Genomic DNA, 19,997 nt, shown 5'->3' with positions numbered 1-19,997 from the left:
TGAGGACCAGGCAGCTTTGTCTGCTTCCACGTGTGCTTGCCCTCGACCTGACGGCGCCCTGCTATTGGTTCCCCCTAATTTTAATGTTCTCCCCCAGCTTGATAACCTATTTTCTTGTGCCTACAAGGACACGCAGACTCACTTTTCATTGTCTGCTGGAACACCTGCAGGGGGTGGGGGGCACAGTGTGTGCTCACTCCCCCAGCCAAAAGCTGCTCTCTGTTTCCAGTGATGGGTTTTGTTCTGGGAGCAACTGGAGGGACTGCCTGCAGCGTTTGCATGTCCCTCTGCGTCTGCTGTTTGTGAGGGGTCGGGGGATGCTGGAATATTGGGAATTTTAAGTCAGAAAGTGATGAAGTAAAACAGTGCTCGCCCACGGCAACAAAATGCTCTCATGCAGAAGCTGATGGGGGCCCTGCACGCAGGGGTCAGTCCTGGGGGGGAAGCGCGGCCGCCGGCAGCCCCGAGGTGTGAGTTGCGCCAACCGATGCTATTTCTGCCAAGGTCTCCTGGGCAGGGGCAGGGCCGAGGGGTGAAAAACCCACAACAGAGCTTTTTAACCGCTCATGATGATGGCTTTAACTATCCGGCACTTGGAACTGCCGTTAGAGCTATGAAATTGTAAAAGCCGGGTGGATAAGGGCAGGTCGCGGTACCTGAGTCGGCAGCGGTGGCAGCAGCCGCGCTGAGCCCCGCAGATCACCGCAGAGCCCCGGGGACCCCCGCAGAGCTGCTCCCTGAGCCTGGCTGCGCCCCGTCTCCCCGTAGAGCCCCCACTGCGGGCTCCCCAGCTCCCTCCCCGAGTTTTCAGGTGTCCCCTTCCGCCCGATAAATGCTTGGAGCAGGGTTTCGATACCCGCTGGTGCCCCGCGGCAGCCAGAGCCACTCGCACAACCCGCGCTTGGCGGAGCACGACGTGAAGCCAGCTCCGCCGCTGCCTTGAATGGGAGCATGATTCCCACGGCCGTCTGGCTCTGATATTGGGCACGGGTCCTCCTCACGGCTGGGCGCTGGCTCCCCCGTTCCTCTGCGCTGCTCTTGGGGAGCGGTTGAGCCCGGTCGGCGGGGGCTGCCGGGGCGGGGGCTGCCGGGGAGGGGGCTGCTGCTCCCCGATCCCCTTCCCCGCCGCGCCGCCGGGATGAATGGAGCGGGGCCGGGCGGGAATGCCGGCCGATGAATGAGGAGGAACCAGTGAATGAACGAATGAATGAACGAACGGGGGCGGGAGGGGCGCGCACCGCGGGGGGGCGCTGTGCCGCCGCCGCCCGGCAGCCCCCGGCCGCGCACGTGTGTGAATGTGCGGGGCTGGGAGGGGCGGGGCGGGGCGGGGCCGTTTTTTTTTTTTAATATAAAAGCTTCCCGCCACAGTACACACTCGTTTGGCGGCAGTTTCCCGCCACCACCGTTCCCGCCACCTGCGCGGAGCTCCCGGCGCCGGCGGGAGGGCGCCGGCCCCGCGCTGCCCGGCCCCGGGGCAGGATGCGAGCGAACGGCTCCGTCCTGAACGGCTCCGTCCTGCCGCGGGACCCGCCGGCCGGGGACGCCCCGCGCCGCCCGCCCTGGGTCACCTCCACCTTGGCCGCCATCCTCATCTTCACCATCGTGGTGGACCTGCTGGGGAACCTCCTGGTCATCCTCTCCGTGTACCGCAACAAGAAGCTGCGGAACGCCGGTAAGCGGCTCCGGGAGCTCCTCGGGCTGCCCCTGCGCTGCGGTGGCGGAGCGGCTGTGGGTATTTTTAGCGCCCGCCGCCGCCTCGTGGTGCTGTTTTTGGCTCCCACCTCGGGAGGGAGGAAGCAGGGAGCCTCCGAGGGCGGCATTTAGCGCGGGGTTAGGGGTGCTGCCGGGGCACGGTGCGATTCCGCGTGATGGGTGCTGGGCTTCTGGGTGAGCTGCTTTCAGGTAGAGAAAGATTTCAGGTGATACATAGGTGATACACTTCCACCTGCGGTGCGAGCTTCAAAGCCAGCCACACGTTAAATTATAAACGTTGCAGGATTCAGAATAAGAGGACACTTGCTTCGCTTGTTTTGTTCGCCTCCTACTTGCTATTTCTTCTAGGAGCAGGAGACAGCTTGAGGTACATCCTTAATCTGTAGTTTTGACAGGATAGTTTTTGCGATGGTCTGTATTAAGTAAATCCCTTTTAGCTCATGTGCTATTGCTCTGACAGGCAGCAACTTCCTCAGATTCATTCTGCTTTATCACGGCAGGCCAGCTGCTGCGCACGTGTACCAAATCTGTGCGCTCAGCCCCATGCATCTTTCGTTGAGAGAAATAGGAGTGTGTGAGGGAAGCTGTGCTGTTAATGAAAGCAGAATCTCACTCTGATAATAGAGATGCTAGCTGTACTTTTTTCATGACTGCCAGTTTCTTTGTTACAACTTTGCTAAATTTAGTAGCTAGTGGTTCAAAATTCAGCTGAATTGATCCTTGGCTTCGCTGTAAACTGGCACAGCAAAGGTAGCTGACTGGCAACCAGTGGCATGCTTACCTTTCTGAGGTTAAGTCAGCTAATTCATGTAGATGGTACATGTCAGCTTTATCCAGCTGTTGTGGAATACCAGAGCACAGTATCAAAATGAAGACAATCTGACTTTTCCTGATGCCATTGATCTAAATTCCTAAAGCTGTATATTCTTGCTTTCATTGACAGAAGTTACTTTCACTAGAGCTGGCAGTACTACAGTGTGCAATACTGTATGGTCAAGATGAGAATCGGACTCCAAAATGCTAAGGCAGCACTTGACTAGCTTTGTTGCTTGTGAGATGCTCTAATGGAGAGAGGGTTGAGATGGCCATGTTACTGGGGTTATTCCAGGGAAAAGGGGTAATACTCTCTTCCCCCTTAATACAGACATACTTCAGTGCTTCTGGGGGAGGGGGAGAGTTGCACTGAAGACACCTCTGGTAAGAAGCCTGAAATAAGTACAGTGCCAATTTTCTGGAAATGTAACTCACTGGTTTGGTTCTGTGTGCATGTTCAGTACTGTACATTTCACAATATCCCTCTTGAATCAAGACACATGCTTGCTTGCTCTTACTGCATTTCTCATTCTTTTTCTGTCACAGTGAACTGCAGCAAACTGTCAACAGTTATCTCCTACAGCTAGGGGAGCAGAGCACTTTGCTGAACATATGATTTAACCTTGAATATGAACTAGATACTTTCCTATACTCTGAAATGAAGGGTTATTGGAAATAAGTAGATACTTGGTACATGATAAATTGTTTATAGTCTCCTTTAGGGAAAAATAGGAAAAGTAAGTTTTAAGTTTCCTAATGAGGCAGATTAAAAATCCTTTTCCTCAAAGGAAAGATTCATAATACATAGATAAAATGAAATTCTGGGAAGAAAATAAGCCTTGAAAAGGTGTGTGGACTCTTCTTGACTAATCTGGTAAAACCCCATACCTGGGCATAACTTGGCCTATGTGAACACTACTATTAACTTGGCATTGAATTAAGGCTTACTCAGGTGAGTAAACTTATGATTAAGTGTAACTACTCGAAAACACTGACCTAATATTGAATAGGAAGGAGCTTCCTAAGTTTTCATATTAATTCCAGGTTATTCAGCAAGAGAGAACATTGCAAATTGTGTTTAAATCAGATCATATAACTTGCTGGTTATAAAGACAGTTACAACTTTTTTACAGAGCTATAATAAGAGAAACTTCTGGTTTTACAACAGCCTATGTTAATAAGTCTTTTGCTGGCACATTTATTAAGGAAAAAAGGACACAGGATGAAAATTCCACTGGAAAAAGGTCAGGGAGGAACAGAAGACACCTCCTGAAGAAAATATATCATTGAAGACTTTTCTTTTTCCAAGAAAGGACTAACAAATGAGGAATATTAATACAAAAAGGTGGATTTGGTGGGGGAATACATCTTGCATCTCTGTCCCACTCTCTATTATGTACATATTTTGGAAGATTACTGCAAATTGAACCAGTGGACTTATGATTAAAAATGCACTGAGGAATAGTAGGAAGGCATAGAAAAACCTTCTCAACAAGTGGTATAACCTTCTTGACAGTCTGAAGGTTAGTAAAAGGCACTGGCCAAAGCAGAGAAGTCAGTATCAAAGAAGTTTGTCTCAGCAAGCGAGGAGTTTCTGATACTACAGACTCCTTCATAGTCACAAGCATGGCTTCAGTAGATGCTCTTCTAGACACAGAAGCTGATGATACAACTGGTAGGATTCTCTTTTATTTAATGTACTTGACTTGTATAAGTTTCATAGTTCTGGTCTGTTTCTTTAATGGTAACTTTCTAATCTAACAAGCACCTGACACCAATTCAGTCCTGATGGGAACAGTTGTGATTTAATGCTGGACTGAATTTGGTTTATGATGTCTGATCTTTTAACTTTGAAAGAAATTTCAACAGGAACATTCAAGGCATAAGGATTCTAGTGCCCATATCTTGACAGGATGTCCATGCAACTTAAACTTTAAGCTTATGTGCTTTCTTTAATAATTCATTTGAAGAAGAATGAGGATAGCTCATTTTCAAAAGTTTGCTATAAATCATCTTAATATTTGCAATGGAAAATGAAATTCATAGATGAGAAATAGGGTCATTCAACAAATTCTACCCTGAAATATGGAATAACCAGCTTTAGGGAAGGTAGATTAAAGAAATGCTAGTAGTTTTTGCAATAAGTGAAATTTATATTTGAAACTCTTAGCACTGGAGTTAAACACCTCAAAAATGCAAAGAGATTATTCAAAGTGGTTTATGTAGGATTGTACAGATTCCTATCAGTGACTGCTAGTATCCTTATGCCTTTGCTGTTAACCATGCCAAGAAAAACAATGCATCAAGAACAAGGTGAAGGAGCAGTTGTCAGTCTTTGACTCTGAAGATTAGTTTAAAGCTTAGTATGTTAAAATGTCAGCGTTTTGGCCATGGGGGGGCTTGGGTGTACAGTGATTACAGGACTGGGCCATTCTTAAGGTCAATGAAGAAAGTTCAAGTGCTACTGTCCCTCTTGTTCTTCTTTCTGTTCTTTCTGAAACTGGTCTCTTGGTCCAGTGGGTTGCCTTTTCCTGGGTATTTTTGTACTGAGGTCAACTGTGCCCTGATTACCCCTTCAGCAAACTTCTGTGACAGAAGGGAGCCTAAAGCAGGCAAGAAGCTAGCTCTAGTAGTTTCATACTGACTCTCCTGTGCCTGCCTTGTTGGCTAATGCTTGGTAAAAGCTGGATATTACAGGGATTGGTGCCAAGATGGTAACTAGCACTTACTGCATCAGGGCAGACAGCTGCATTCACACCCCACTCTCCTTCTCAGCCATCTCTTTTGTGTTTAGATGTATCTGGCTTTTCCCTATTTTCTGTATTCTTGGCACAAATGCATTGTTGCTAAAACTCTAGCTTTTGGTACTGATGAAGATATAGCAAGTCTGATGTTGCTGAGGCCTCAGGGCCCTAGAAAAGTAATATAACTCACTAGGACTGCACACATGCTTAATCTGGAGTGTTAACTACTTTAGTTTCTTCCTTTTCATTTGACAATGTTTGCAGCTGAGGCAGATTTAGCATGCATTAGGTCCAAACAGGTTTGTAAAGGAAGCTGAGTGCTCAAAGGAATGATGAGGTTGAGAATTATCTATGACTGTAAGTCACTGGTGGAAGAATGAAGCAGCTGTGTTCCTCAGTACTATATTTCAAAAAATGGTAATTGCTAAATAATACAGCCATACCAGAACTGGGGAGTGGGATCCACCAGTAAGAATATTATTTTGGAGGCTTTCCAAATTGGCCTTGTTTTAAAATTATGTACTCTGAGCAGTGTAAGAATCTGCCTGTAGAGTTTTTTCAGTGCAATTTCTAGAGTATCAATCTTCTGCTTCAATTGGAACCAACTTCTGATAATCACATTGGAGATCTCATCAAGCTTTTCAGAATGGCTGTTCTTGACTATGTTTTTTAGTGTTCAGACAATTTTTAGTAGAGTAACAGTATTTAATAAATGAAATTCCTGTTGTAAATCCAGACTAATGTAACCATTGTTTTTGTTACAGGTGATCCTTGGACTTCTTTATCTGTCCAGAGAGAGAATGGGTAGCCTGACAAATATTTGACTCAAGGGAGATAACTAACAGAAGATCAAGTTGTAGCACAAATTCAGGGTTCTGATGAAAGCTGAGATGTTGATGGCATTATTTCAGACATAACTTCAGGTATTAAAAATGGTAAGCTGATTGGGAGAGGGGAAAATGTCTAGAGGAAATACTGAACTTGGACAATTGAACAGAATTGAGCATAAAAACTTGGTTTAAATAAAGCTGTTCCAAAGACTGGTTTTGATGAATAATTTACTGAATTGAGGGTTTTTCAGAAAACTACTTAAATGACATTGTCCTGTCAGTGACCAACAACAGACGAGTATTTCAAATAACATTCCATTCTTTCTAATATGTCCGCTAAATTCAGCTATTTATACCTTCTGCAAGTTTCTGCTTTTTGAAGTCTTTCACAGCAGTGCTTCTAGTTTGCTGCTGCTAGCAGAGAACAGTACCTACATATTATACTGCTTGTCTTTTTTAGTAGTTCTTGGAGTGCTTCTCCCTTTTCTCATTTAGATGGCTTTTCATCTTTAACCTTTTAGCAATTTCTGATCTGCTTCTACTCTCATTCTTTTTCTACTTTTCTTTTTACATTACTTTCCTATCCTGCTGTGGATGCTTCTTGTGTTTCTAGCAAATGACATAAGCAGCAAGTCTAGTTTAGTGACAACTGCTACCAACAGTGGGCATCCAATGCTATAGAACAATGTCCAACCCATTTGTATAAGGCTGGCTTTCCTAGGGCAATAACAATTGCTATAGCGGGGTTAATTCAGTGCTATGCATTAGTCTAATTTTGCAACCTCAAGAACCTTGTCACCCTTGCTCTTGGCAGCTTTTGTCATATCAGTGAGCTGCTTCAAATTTCATGTTAATTTTGCATTCCTGAGTAATGATTGCCAAGCTCTGTTTCAGGAGGATGAGTGTTACTAAGAATTCTTCAGGTTAAGAGAATATTGCTAATGTTTTATTGTCTGCTTATTTAATGTGTAGTTAAAAATGCTGAAGACTGTAATACAAATGCTGCTATTAGAAGTGTTCTTTCAAAGTCTATTCCCCTTAAAGTCACAGAGGCACTACAGCAGCTAAGTAGTATAATCCAGGTTCCTACCTTCCATGTCAAAATAAAGGTCAGACCTATCTTTTCCTCCTGTAGTTCTGAGGATGGATATGATATACAAGAACAAAACCTAAATGATACCCTTACATTTAGATGATAAGAATGTTGCATGTTTTAACCTTGTACTTTTCAAGCTGATCAGAAACTAAGGTGTAATCAGCAAGTCTGTTTAACTCTTTAAATAGTGACTTCTGTTACTTCTAAATAGCTTTGTAGTCATGACTAAGTGTACAAAGGTTCATGTCCTATATTTTTAAACAGTATTCACTCATATCCTTAAAGAGAAGGCCAATTTATATCCCTTTCTTGAAGAAACACCTTGCACGGGAAGTGAAATATTCCTAGCTCATTTGCTTCACTTTATAAATGACCTAATACCAGGTCATGTATCTAATTCTAGAAGACATTACTTTATTGATAATCAAATTTGTAATTAAATCAAATTATCTTATAGTCCCATTGTATTCCCATACTTGAATTAGGCATTTTCTCATCATGGAGAACTTGATCTCTTCCTTTGCTATAGTTGTAAGAAACTCCTATTAACACTTTGCTCGTTCTTTACTCTCACATCACTCCTAAGGTCCTATGTTGAAAACAGAATAATTTCAAACCCTGCTGTGCATAAGCAAGTATTGAAATTTTCAGTTCAAATGCAAAGTAGTGGGAAAGGTATGTGGATGGCTTCTGTTTTTGTCTACACCCTTAGGTAGCCTTTTAGCTACCTTTGCGTTGCTTGGGAAGGGTATATACCTTTCCATTTAGGCCTACAGAAACCCTGCTCTGCATGATCTACATTTCACATGGATCATTTTCCTCCAATGTGATGCTGAAATATAAGCTCTATCTTATCTTAGTTTTGTATCTGCACCCCAAAAAATAAAGTTAGCAAAACTAGTTTTTCCTCTTTGAAGGAGAGGCTACCAAGCAGAGGCACCCTGCCCCTGTGCTGGAAGTGGTTAACTCTTCCCTTGTTGCTTGGTATTGTGAGGTCAAGTGATAACATTGCTTTTGTTAAGTCACTTTGTCTGGACCTGAGTATCAACCTAGTGCAACAGTCAGTACTATGTTAGTTGTCTAGGGAAGACAGCCAGTTCTGTAGCCCTTGGCAAAAGGCACAAATGAGCACAAGTACAGGGATTGGCCTTGAAAATTGGTACCCAGCCACAGCCCAGAGAAGTTCTAGAAATGTGCAATGATATCTACTGGGTGAAGCATCATAATCTTTCTCCCCATAGCAGTAGCTATGGATTACATTTGATGTATACTTCTTTACCAGATTCAGTGATGAGTTTTCTGCTCCTTAGTCTTGATTCTTAAGGACTTGTTCTTCCTGTGTTGGGGAGTGAAGAAGGGTTTTCATTCTTGGATGTGAAAGTGTTCTTAGCTCAATACAGGCATGGTATGGGCAACTTCATTTTAGGGGCATTGAAAGAAAGGTACCTTTGCGTGAATTTCCCTCACTTTATTAGTATCACAACGCCACTTTTTAGTGCCTTTTTTGTGAGTGCTGAAGGAGAATTTTTTTTTCTTGAGTAACAGCATCCACAGACTTATTTTGAAGTTGTTTTGAAGGACTGGATATTGTTGGAGAACTTGGTAGCTACGTTTTATGAAGAATTGATGTCTCCATATATGTGAATGAACTGGATATTTCACTGGTTTATTTCATTTTGGATGAAGAACTAATGAATTATAAATAAAATCATTTTTATTAATGGTTTGTGTATTTTGCATTCATATATTGTCTTTTAATGTAAATAATTATTAATTGTCTCCAGATATCTCTGGCTGTATAATTCTGGGGTCTGCCTTCTGTAGTTTGAGTAATTATCTAACATGCAGGTTTGCATAATTTTAATTTGTTACAAGATTAAAGTTCGTCCTCATTTGTGTGCCATATTAAATCTGCAAACCTTTCCCAAATTTAGGTTATTGAATCAGTTCTTACTTAGAACAAGGGATTAAAAGGGATCTTCTAGACTATCAAGTCCAATTTCTAGGTGTACTAGACATTCATATAAATTCTTTAGGAGTCAGTCCTCACCTTAAGTTATAGCTTTTTCTTATTCCATTGCAAGAAGGATGCTCTCAATACCTAAAATGTTTTCTTGTGTAAATGTATCATGCTTACTAAATGTACTGTGCTTAATATTAAATATCTCTTCCAGTAATAAAGGGTGAGAAAAACAGCTCTTGGCTCTTACTCTAACTCTCTAGCCCAAGTCAAATATCAAATTCTATTTGTATTTTGGCAAAATAACCTTCCCCCTTCTGTGAGAGCACTGCCCCCAGGCATGCACCTCATCTCCAGAATATACCTTCCCTAAAAGCAAAATGCTTGTTGTACTGAAATCAACTAGCAAACCTTTTACCATGGTCATTAACAGCCTCCTTTCTCTACTTTGGCTGCAATACTTGCCAAAGGATACAATACTTGCCAAAGTCTGCAATACTGTTAAGTCTTAAACCTGAAGTGCTGAAAGCAGTAAAGTCTTCTGCATAACTTCCCTTCCTATACCTGGCCTCAAGCCAAAAGCCGAAGATGCATGTTCACCTCTGTTCTCTGTGGTAAGCTCATCAGCATTTAAATTTTTTTAAATGTTACCTTTAGGTATGTTCTCTAGTGAAATTCTTAATACAGAGATTCGTTAAATGTTTTAAGAACCATGGGGTCAGATGGGGATTTTTGTTTGGTTGCCAATTTCCTTGTGATAAAGGTGATTATAAATCAGGGTTACTGTACTCTTAAGTGCCTGACCTTTGTATAGCCTGACATGGGTGCATGATGTGAAGCCAGTTGCAATTTCATGTATAGCATAGTATGCAGACTATGGAGTCTGATAATTGGTACTTCAAGAAAACCCTTTGGGAATAAAGAAAACACAAAAGGCCATCTACTACCACAATACTGTACTCCGATTTTCCTCAAATGGATTTTGTTACTGAGGTCAAGGACAGTTTGCTTGTACTAGAGTTGTCTGGTCAGATCACATCATGTTATCCTTGATGCTATCTTTGTCCTCTGCTTTCTAAATACTCATCATTCTTTAACACATTCATTAAGCAGAATACATTTTAAAATTTGGGCTTTGCCTTATTGTACAGATTGGTGGTTCTGTTGCTATTTACATCAATATTTGATATTCCTTTGGAAGTTTCTTATCAATGTGACTATCTCTAACCAGTACCTTTTCAGTTCTTGCCTTGACTTTTATTCTAATTTAAGGAACCGCACTGTTCAGAACCTCCGCATTGCATCATAAACCCACCTTATTCTCCCTTCCTGATGCTGAAGCATGTTTCAGCACCTGTTGCTAATTATTTTCTTGGGATTGGCTTTTTCTACTGGAGATATACAGAGTTACTTTATATAAAGCTTATGTAAGTCCTATGGTTCTTTACTATGCTGCACAAAGTATTTGTACAAGAGAGAGTTCCATTTTATGGTATACTTGTTTCATGCATTTGCAGAAATGTATTTAGCAGCATTTCCTCTAATTATTTGTATTTTTTACAGAAATTAAATTTTCATTTTTCTTTTAGTGCTGTAGTATCCCCAGAATATAACTCATGTTCATTGCTTGTGAATATATATGCTGTCTCTGCAAATAAGGATCTCATATACAGGTTAATATCCAGCATGTCTGACAGGAAGACAGCACTGTTTTCCCTTCTTCCTTCATCTAGACAGGTGGCTATAAATGGTATAAATTAGAGCAATTTCAATGTTTCTGTAATTGATGCTTACTGAAATGGGTCCCATGGGGATTTTTGTATTGCTGAGTGCCATTTGAATACAGTTTTCACTGGCCAAGCTTATTCTAACTATTCTGCATGTAACCATTATGGATAATAGAGTTAACACAGTGATCTCCATCTGTCAGGGTACACTGCATTTTTGTCTCTGCATACAGAGAAGACAGTAGAACCAAATTTGTCTTAAATGCAAATTTGTTTAAAATAGTTTTAGTTTAATACCTAAAGTAGAACTCAAAATGCAGTCAGATTTTCTTCTACTTCCTTGCAGCAAAGGTTTTCAAACATGCCTTGAATTAATTGGGCAAATAATTGGGGATTTTTTTGCAGTTTCTCCTAGAAAACTGTGTTTATACCACTTCTGTTTTTTTCAGCACTTTTTCTTGTACCTTCTCCTGCCCAGTTAGTGTACCCTGCTACTAGGAATCTCTGCAGTGCCTGATAATGTCAATTATGAACACTTTGTTGGTTGCTGGAAACCTGCCTTGGTTTTCCTTGTTTGTATGGTATAAGTATCTTGTTCACAGATGCCCTCCTCAAACAGCATTTTGTCTGCCTAGCATACCCACTTTTGTTATTTTTGGATGCACGTAGGAATTTGTGTTGCTTCTGTTCATTGTATGTTTGCACTTAGGAATATTAGCACTTTAAAAGGGCATTGAGTGCTTCCTTTGCAATTACTGTGTAAGAATTTCTAAGGAATACTTCATGACAATCTAATACAGTTGTGCAAAGCTTGGATTTGCACCCTGTTAATACTGCTGGCAGTGATCATTATCTAAATCATGCTGTGAAGATGCCCTGAAGATATGGTGAACTCTGACACATGTAAGTGCAGGAGTACGAATGCATTAAAAAGAAGATTAATAAGCTAAGTGAAACCATCCCAGTGGAGACAATTTGCAGTCTGCTTGTTGGTGGTGTTTGTACTGGGGTATCCCAATTATGACAGCAGTAACCCACCCCATCATTGTAAGCTTTTATAGCAGGTCTTCCCTATACTTTCCTCAAGCTTTTACAGTGACAGAGCTTTGCTACTAGAATGCTGACTAGCAGCAGGCTGCCTGAGTGCTTCTTTCCTGTGCAAAGATAACTTCATAGACTACCGTCAAAGCAGTGAACTGATTTCTAAGATCTGCTTATATTCAGAGATTCACATTATCTTCTGTATCCATATTTATTCAGAAAACTTCAGATCAGATTCAAATCTCAAAGATACTGTTTCTATATTTTGTCTAGTCATCACAAGGAATGGTCAACAATTCAATGTTTGCCTACTTTACTTAAAAACAACCTTGTTTGCCTTGCCAACAAATTTCCAAATCATGAATTTTCTCATGTCACTTTTTTGTCTACTCAAACCAAAGAATGGAATTTCCAGTAGTAACACTGTATGTCAGCACCAGTATATGCTTAAGCTGAAACCCATTCTGAAGATGTACATGTATTAATACAACTTTAAGAATGTATGTTGTGATAGCATTTCTACATATTCATATGAGAAGTGGAAATGTAGCATGTGACCAACCACTTGTAGAAACACTAAAAACAAATATTTTTAGCACATCAGAATGTTATTAGAAATAAAGAACCATCTAATGATTACCTATCTGTAAACTGAAAGAATGATACCTTCTGTATTCAAAAACTAAGATGCTACTGAGATAGGAAGACATGATTTGACAAGTAAGGAAAGTCATATAACTTGAAAAGTGAATTTCAATTGTAGGAGGGCAATAATTAGGCAATAAGACTAAACCTTACCTTCACTCAAAGGTTTAATAACTCCGGAGAATTACTGGAAGTTAGCTATGACTTGGCATGTGTAACTTTGTGGTTACTTTTGGGCTGGTGTCTGTCTGTCCTTCTAAAGATGGTTTTCAGGAACTCCACACCCCCCCAGTGATTGCAGTACTCACAGTGTATAGAAGGGGCATCACTGCAAATCTTCAGTTGTATAAGGTGGTCTTAGTTCATAGACTGTTGTTCAGCTAGCAGCATCAAAATAGCGTTCTCTGTCATTTTATCATGTTTTTTTTTTTGATTCCTATTGCTTCCTAGAAGAGAAATTGGACCTTTCAGAGCACAGAACACTTTGGGTTGAATTTTTTGCAGCTGGTGTCTGATAACCATAATTTTGATAAGTAGCCGGACTCACTTGCTCTGAAATTAATTTGCTGGTTACAATTATTCAACTTCGGGTGTAGCTCCAATTTGGAGTTCTCAGTCACCATGCAGAACTGTATTGCTACTTCAGGGTTACCTCTGTGACTGATGAATATGCATGGTGCTACAGCCCATCACAATCCTTTCCATAAGGAGGCTTTCTGAAGGACCTGCTTTTTTTTTTTTTTTTTGTCCAAGGCATCTTGATTCCACCAGGCTTCTGTTGCAGCACTCAAACTGTTTTAGATCACAGTATTAAGGGAATCTTCCCTATCTGACAAGGACAAATGTTTTGCATGTCATACCTAAAACAAAACTGCATGTTATCCAGTATACTCTATTGTATTGAACAATAAATGCAAGTGGATGCAGATTTTGTCATTTTCTTAGGCTTTAGTTATTTGGAGTTTTCAACCAGCTTCAGGTTTTCTAGCTTTTCAACAACAAATGGCAGCAAGCTCTCCAATGTTTTATGTATTCCTTCAGAAGATCAGACTTAAATCTTCTATCGAAGTTCTATCAAAAGGGCATCAGTTGCCCTTTTCTCATTGTCTTCCAGAACCATCTTTTTCCCATTCTCTGTAGACTTTGTTGATTCCATACCTGTCTTCAAAGTTCAGAAATGACCTTTGTCTTTAACAATCTGTGTCAATATGTTGAATACTAAATTTCTGCCTGCATGCGGACACAGGACCTCTATTTCTTGTTCTCTGTGGACTTTTGCTCTTAGCACAGTTTTCTTATTTTGTACTATCTGTCATGTCATTCCTTCCATGTTTGTTCCTAGTCAAAGCTTATAATTTATTACATTTCTCTAGACCCCCTCATATATCTTGTCTGCTTGTATCATGGTTTTCAAGCAGTCAGTGTAGGAAATAGCTAAATCCATTGGATTCTATTGCATCTTGCAGTCCCTAGGCATTTTTTCCTACGTATATTCCACATCAAACACTACATCATTTTAAACCCTAGCTACAGTTAGGAAACAACTTTAAAACTACAGTTTATTACTTCATTTATTCTACCTCAAAATCAAATCCTTTTAGTTTAGAAGTCACTGTGAAATACCAGGAATGTTCAGCTATTCAGGGAATTCTTTTCTACATAGGTAAGTTTGATAGCATTTCAATTAATAAATAATATCAAAGAAAGAGCAGCAGGAACATAACTTCAGTCAAAGAAAATCAAAGTATAATTTTATGGTATATAGAAAAATTTGAATCATCTTAAATACAGTATTACTCTACAAATTACTCTACAAGTTTCTTAAAAAGATTTACTGTTAAGTGTTCTTTGCTTCTTGCTTTTTCAAGTTCTTGTTTGGATTGTAGCCCTGAAACAAATCTGCTTAAGCTAAGCTGTTTAAAGCAGTACCTAATGCTTTGTTAATTGTCCAGACAGATTACTTATTTTAATGACTCAGCTTTGCCTTCAAGATTTCATGACATCTTGGCACAGCATCCTGGCACTATTCTGACAGGAGGGGCTGTAGGGAAAAAGCGATTAATATGGGTCTTGAAATTACCACTCAGTTAAGTGGAGTAAATGCATGAATAATTTTGAACCTGCAACACATAGGCACCTGAAATTCCCATTTGTTAGTTTATGAATCAAATTTAAAATATTACAAGTTTCTTCTGTTACCAGTGACTTAGACCTAAATAGTAGGGGGCTGTATAAGCTGTTTTCTTGCCTGATACACTGTAAATCCCTTTGAGCAGCAATAGTTCTGAAACTTATGTATTTTAAAGGAGGATATGAATCATTACAAATGTACTATGCTTTTGAATGCCTCTAGCCCCTCAAAGAATTTCAGACACTGCACAATTAGATTTATTTCAGTGATGGACGCATTTGTGTAGAACATGTGTAGTTTAGTATATTTGGGCTTTGCAAAAAGGAAGGTTTTCAGCTTCGGTGGCATTGTAGAACTACGCAAGAAAAAGGATTAAGAGTCTTCCTTACTCTAGACTGTTGATTCCACTAAGGTATCTCACTTTGGGCTTTTTTGATCCACATAATAAAATATTCACATACGGCGTGTGAATACATTACATATATAATATGCACAATGTCAGACTACTTTATCTGAGGAAGAACTGTTGTCCCTGTTAAATGAGTATCTAAAATAATACAATATATTAGCTTCAGTCTCTTTATAAAGCCTGAGAAGTACATTCCCTAAATACACTGTAGAATACTAAGTCTCTCTAAACTCCAAGCATCATATATGACTTCCTTTATTCAGTAGTACTCTAGAGTTGAGGCAGAAATTTGTGAATTTATCTTTGGGGTGAGTCACCTATTCTGAACATGACTAATTGTGATTTTGCTTTCTGCATTTGTGGCCTGTTACTCCAAATCCCATGTCTGTACAGAGACTTGTTTGTAAGGATTGTTGTATAAATTCAGAAAAATACATATTTCTGACTTTCAGAATTGGTAGTCTCCCTGCTTTTTTGTGAGTGGTCTTTGAGTCTGCCAGTATACAATTCAGTCTTGATATTCCTGCACATTTTTTGAATTATTTTTGTATAGCTTGTAAAATTCTGAAAATGTATCTCATATGTTACAAGAATGATAATTTTAAAAGAAAGCACTTGAGTTTTTTCTCCAGATAACCTTCCTTATAAATGCCATTTGTTCACAAAAGTTATTCAGATAACGTATGTCCCATAATCCTTCAAAAAATTGGCTTGAAAGAAAATGAACTGTGTAATTAGATGTTCTTTCATGATCATGTACTGAGGTAATTTCATACTTAAGTTTGCACAGCTGTTTTTGGATGAGATGATACAATAAAGATAAACATTAGAATATGTTAAATTTGTTTTTTCTGGAATTAGCATTTTGAGAGGCAACAATTAAATGGAAAAGCTAATAGAGTTAATGAGTCTGTGGGGAAAAAAATGATTAGTTAAGAAAATTAATGGCATGATAGCTCTATGGACCTTTCAGTTCTTTAAAGATCTTATTTCCATTTACTTTTAATCCAGGTACATCATAGAGATCATTGAATTAAATATATCAGTTAATCACTAGTGAAGCACAGTTCAAATGCTCCTGTGAATTCTTTTAGATCTCAGTCCCTTTAACCACAGAATCATAGAAAAGCTGAGTTGGAAGGGACCCATGAGGATCATTGAGTCCAACTCCTGGGTCCCCTAAGGGTCACCCTCCTCCCTCCCTCCCTCCACCACCACCCTCCTAGCCCCTCCCCCCCCAGAAAAAAACAACACCCATAGTGTCTAATTTACTTTTCTTGCCTTATATTGCCTAGCACCAATGAAAGTTGCTTTTGGATATTTCCACTATTTGTGTCTTAAATGATAGTTCAAATAATGTCTAATATTCACTAGAATGCATCTTCTCATTTGTTGTGCCAGTGTCTGAAGTTTATGAGGTTACTTACAAAGCTTGCCCTAAGTTCTCCATTTTACCAAGTAAAATAAATGTTGCTGTGTCTTCCACTGTATTTCCATACTGTTGAAATCAGAAACTTTACTGAAGGTACTGGATGCTAGTGAAAGCAGGAGGTAGCCTTGAGTTACATTTTTCTCCTTGCCAAGACTGCTTATAACAAGGAACTTAACATTACTTTAAAATGTACATATTTGATATCAATGACTAGCCCCTCAGTTTAGCCAAAAAGCTCATTGCTGTACTTGTTGGGAAAGTCTATAGTACTTCTTTACAGACAGCTTTATCTGTTTTTGGGTAAGACCAGCATGTCTGATAACCACAATGAGATGATCGACTGCAGGTTATTTGTGAACTGATACATCAGAATGACTACATTTATAGTAAGACATTTGTGTCTCCTCTAGCTTATGAATTTTTAAACTTATAATAAAATCTAATAAAATCATGTCCTTTTAAACAAGTTGAAATACCAGTCAACTCTATGTATGTGTAAAATTTCTACTGACAGCTCTAGAGTAGTCATAAAATAAGGTAGTCATAAAATAAGGGCATGGCATAGCTTTAAAAGTACTACAGCAACAGCTAGTGATGCTTGCTCTAGTTATGGTCTTGCCACAAAAACTGCACACATCAAAACCTTCCAGAGTTTCTTTTCTGCTGACTTTGACTTAAAAGTAATCATCACAGAATTAACTTTTTTGCATTAAAATATTAATCTCTGAATAGCTGCCAAATATTCTCTTAAAACTAACAGCAAATGAGAAATCCTGAAAATTTTTAACAAAGAAAAAAGCTGGTCACATAGAGTGAACCACAAATCGAGCTGCTAGCCTGACTCAGACACTTGTTAATAGAGCTGTAAACTTTAAACTGAGATTTTCTAAAAAGCATAGAGGTGGTCCCTCTGTTGATGCGCAGTGATTTAAATATTGAAGCTATCATGACCAGTGTAAGGGGAAAGTCAGTATAAAGGACAAGTCTTATTTTCATTTCCATGAATCTAATCTACTAATTTGAAAAAATGCTTTCTAAACCATAGGGAAAAAGAGACATGTTTGTGACAACAAATTAAATTGTATAGTAATAAGAATATTTACTAATTTCATGCTTATTTATACTGCCCCTGTAATGTACTGGGCTTCTATGCAGTAAGTATTGCAAAAACACCCCCAAAAATGTGGTCCTTGTTAACAGGATTGCAATCAAGTAATTAGGAATTGGGTTCATGCATTGGCTTATTTATTCTCATTCTCTGCTGATCATTCATTGAGCATGACGTCACAGCTGTAACTTGTATGAGAGTTGTATAAGAGATGTGGCAGACTGAAAGTCTGTTTTGTGTACTTACATATGTATGCATACTATGTAAAGTGTATATATCTGTTATGCAACATCTCGTATATTGCCTGGAGCAGCACACCTTCCAACAATCATTTCATTTTTATTAACACCTGCATTACCTTAGGCTGAAGATTTTTATTTTCTTCCCTCTCGGTGTGTGAGAATGCACCTCCCACTGTATTTGTCTTCAAACCCAGTCTCAAACAGCCTAGGTATCTTAGTCTGTTCTTTCCAATTCAGTGTCATATTTCATCTATCAGATGAAAATCCAGAGCCATTTGTCCCCATTGAATTCAGCTATGCTGAATTTTTACACTGAAATGGTAGCCTCTGGTTAGATTTTGCCTGCATTTTGTTGATATCAGTGTGTCTGTGCCACTTGCAGAGATTGGTCATTTCCTCCTTAACCTCTTCTAAATTAAAAAAGCAAACCTTTAATTGATGCAAGTGTTATCAGCTTCTACAGTTGTGATAGCTGTAGCTGATGTTACATACTCCCGTGTAATGTTCTTTGCCTATTGAAATTCAAGGTCAAGACATAAGAAGTTATGATATTTTCTTAATAAGATTCAAGCCAAAACAGAAATTGATTGGAAACTATCAGGAGATAGGCCTCCCTTCTAGAAGTATTTTAAGCATTTGCATAACATGCAATTTTAAACACCTCACACACTTTCAACATATTTCAGGTCATTGCAGAGGCTTCAGAAAGGACAGTGGATTTGGCCAAGCAGTTCTCTAGACAACTTTGTTTAAAGCTGCAAGCTCTAAATAAGAATTACCTACAGTAAGATATGCACATGACAAAGTGGTAAATGGAAGAGGCAAAGGCATGTACCAAGAGATGGAGCTTTGAAAGCGTTATCCACACCAAAGACCTTTCTGAAGTTAGGTTCCTTTGTCTTTCAAATATAGTCACCTCACAGGGGACCCAAATGAAGTTTCCAGGGTTGTTGTTTTTTATTTGGTTTGGTTTGGTTTTGGTGCTGTTCCATTTCAACATGAAAATGGTGAAATGTCACGTTTTAAGGATGTGGATGCCTCAGTCAGAATATAGTACTTACCCTGCAGCTGGCTTATTTTTAAGTGCTCTGCAGATCTAGTGCTTAGCTGTGAATGTCAATGTTGGAATGCTTGGAACTAAAAGCCATTTTACAGATTTTTTTTTTTGGTCTCCCTTCTTTTTTCATGTTTCCACTGAACTTAGAAGTCAAATGTTTTTGAGAGTGGAAAATATCCAGGAAACTCAAAATGCTCTCACAAGTTTAGAAGTCCCCAAAATACTTCAGTTACTTCAGATAGTTTTGTCTTCATCTTATTGCAACACCTCCACAAAAGCAGAGCATGATTGATGTATTAAACATCTAGGGAAAGAAAAAAAAAAAAATAGCTTCAGTGCCAGTTACACTTGAGAAGATGAGACAAATTTTATTTTCTATCTGAATGCTGAAAGCACTTTCTGCTCAAATGACTCTTCTTCTGATAAACAAAGTATTCAAAATGAAGTTCCTTAGACACATGTTTTTAGTGATGGTAACTGGAAGATTTCTTATGTCACTGTGTCATCGTGCCGAGTATGTCCATGTTCCAGTCACTCAAATCCATAGATTTATCTAAAATAAAAATCAGTTCCAACACATTGCATTCCCCTTTGGCTTATCTTTAACTGCTTGAGTTGTCACAAAAGTCATTTTAATAGAGGCAGCTGCATTTCATCAAAATAGCATGTGATGCTGTTCTTTGAGTACTGACAAGCCAAAGCTGTGCAAAGCAACCTCAATCCAAAGTTCAGAAGAACTCTTCATTGCTGAATTTTCTGAGGTTTGTTTCAAAATTTCTAGGTGATCTTTCTACATGATGTTAGTATATGTTTTGCTCCATCTGTGAGTATTTTTCATATCAGAGTTCTTATTGATGTTATTAATCAGCCATAGATTTTTTGTTTTCTAAAGGCAAATGGAAGGTTTGTAAAAGTCAAATTTGACCATTTCCAGAAAACAAATGGCTTCACTGTTTTGTGCCAGTGATTCCTTTCCTTATAATATCTTTTAAGCTAAGTGGCAATTTTTGCAGATTTTTTTCCTCCTGTAATTTTCAGGAGCATGACTT

The 19,997-nt window shown here is 39.4% G+C and overlaps 1 protein-coding gene across 2 annotated transcripts in view; it reads left to right on the top strand.

Moving 5' to 3' along the window:
* Positions 1-1,363: 1,363 nt before the first annotated feature.
* The window catches only part of MTNR1A (melatonin receptor 1A), a 47,127-nt gene continuing 28,493 nt past the window's right edge, over positions 1,364-19,997 (top strand). The window contains exons 1-2 of one of the 2 annotated variants that reach the window (XR_011096311.1): positions 1,534-1,672; positions 6,035-6,315. Coding sequence is in view for 1 of the 2 variants with exons in the window: in XM_068681448.1 (XP_068537549.1) it covers positions 1,480-1,672 (193 nt within the window). In the remaining variant the exon portion in view is untranslated. Of the gene's footprint in view, positions 1,673-6,034; positions 6,316-19,997 lie in introns of those variants that run through there. The other variant, XM_068681448.1, reaches the window with a different exon arrangement.

This window comes from Anas acuta, chromosome 4, assembly GCF_963932015.1.
Source record: "Anas acuta chromosome 4, bAnaAcu1.1, whole genome shotgun sequence".
Lineage (NCBI taxonomy): Eukaryota > Metazoa > Chordata > Aves > Anseriformes > Anatidae > Anas > Anas acuta.
The sequence above is the reverse complement of the archived record's forward strand: the minus strand, read 5'-3'. Positions and strand labels throughout refer to the sequence as shown.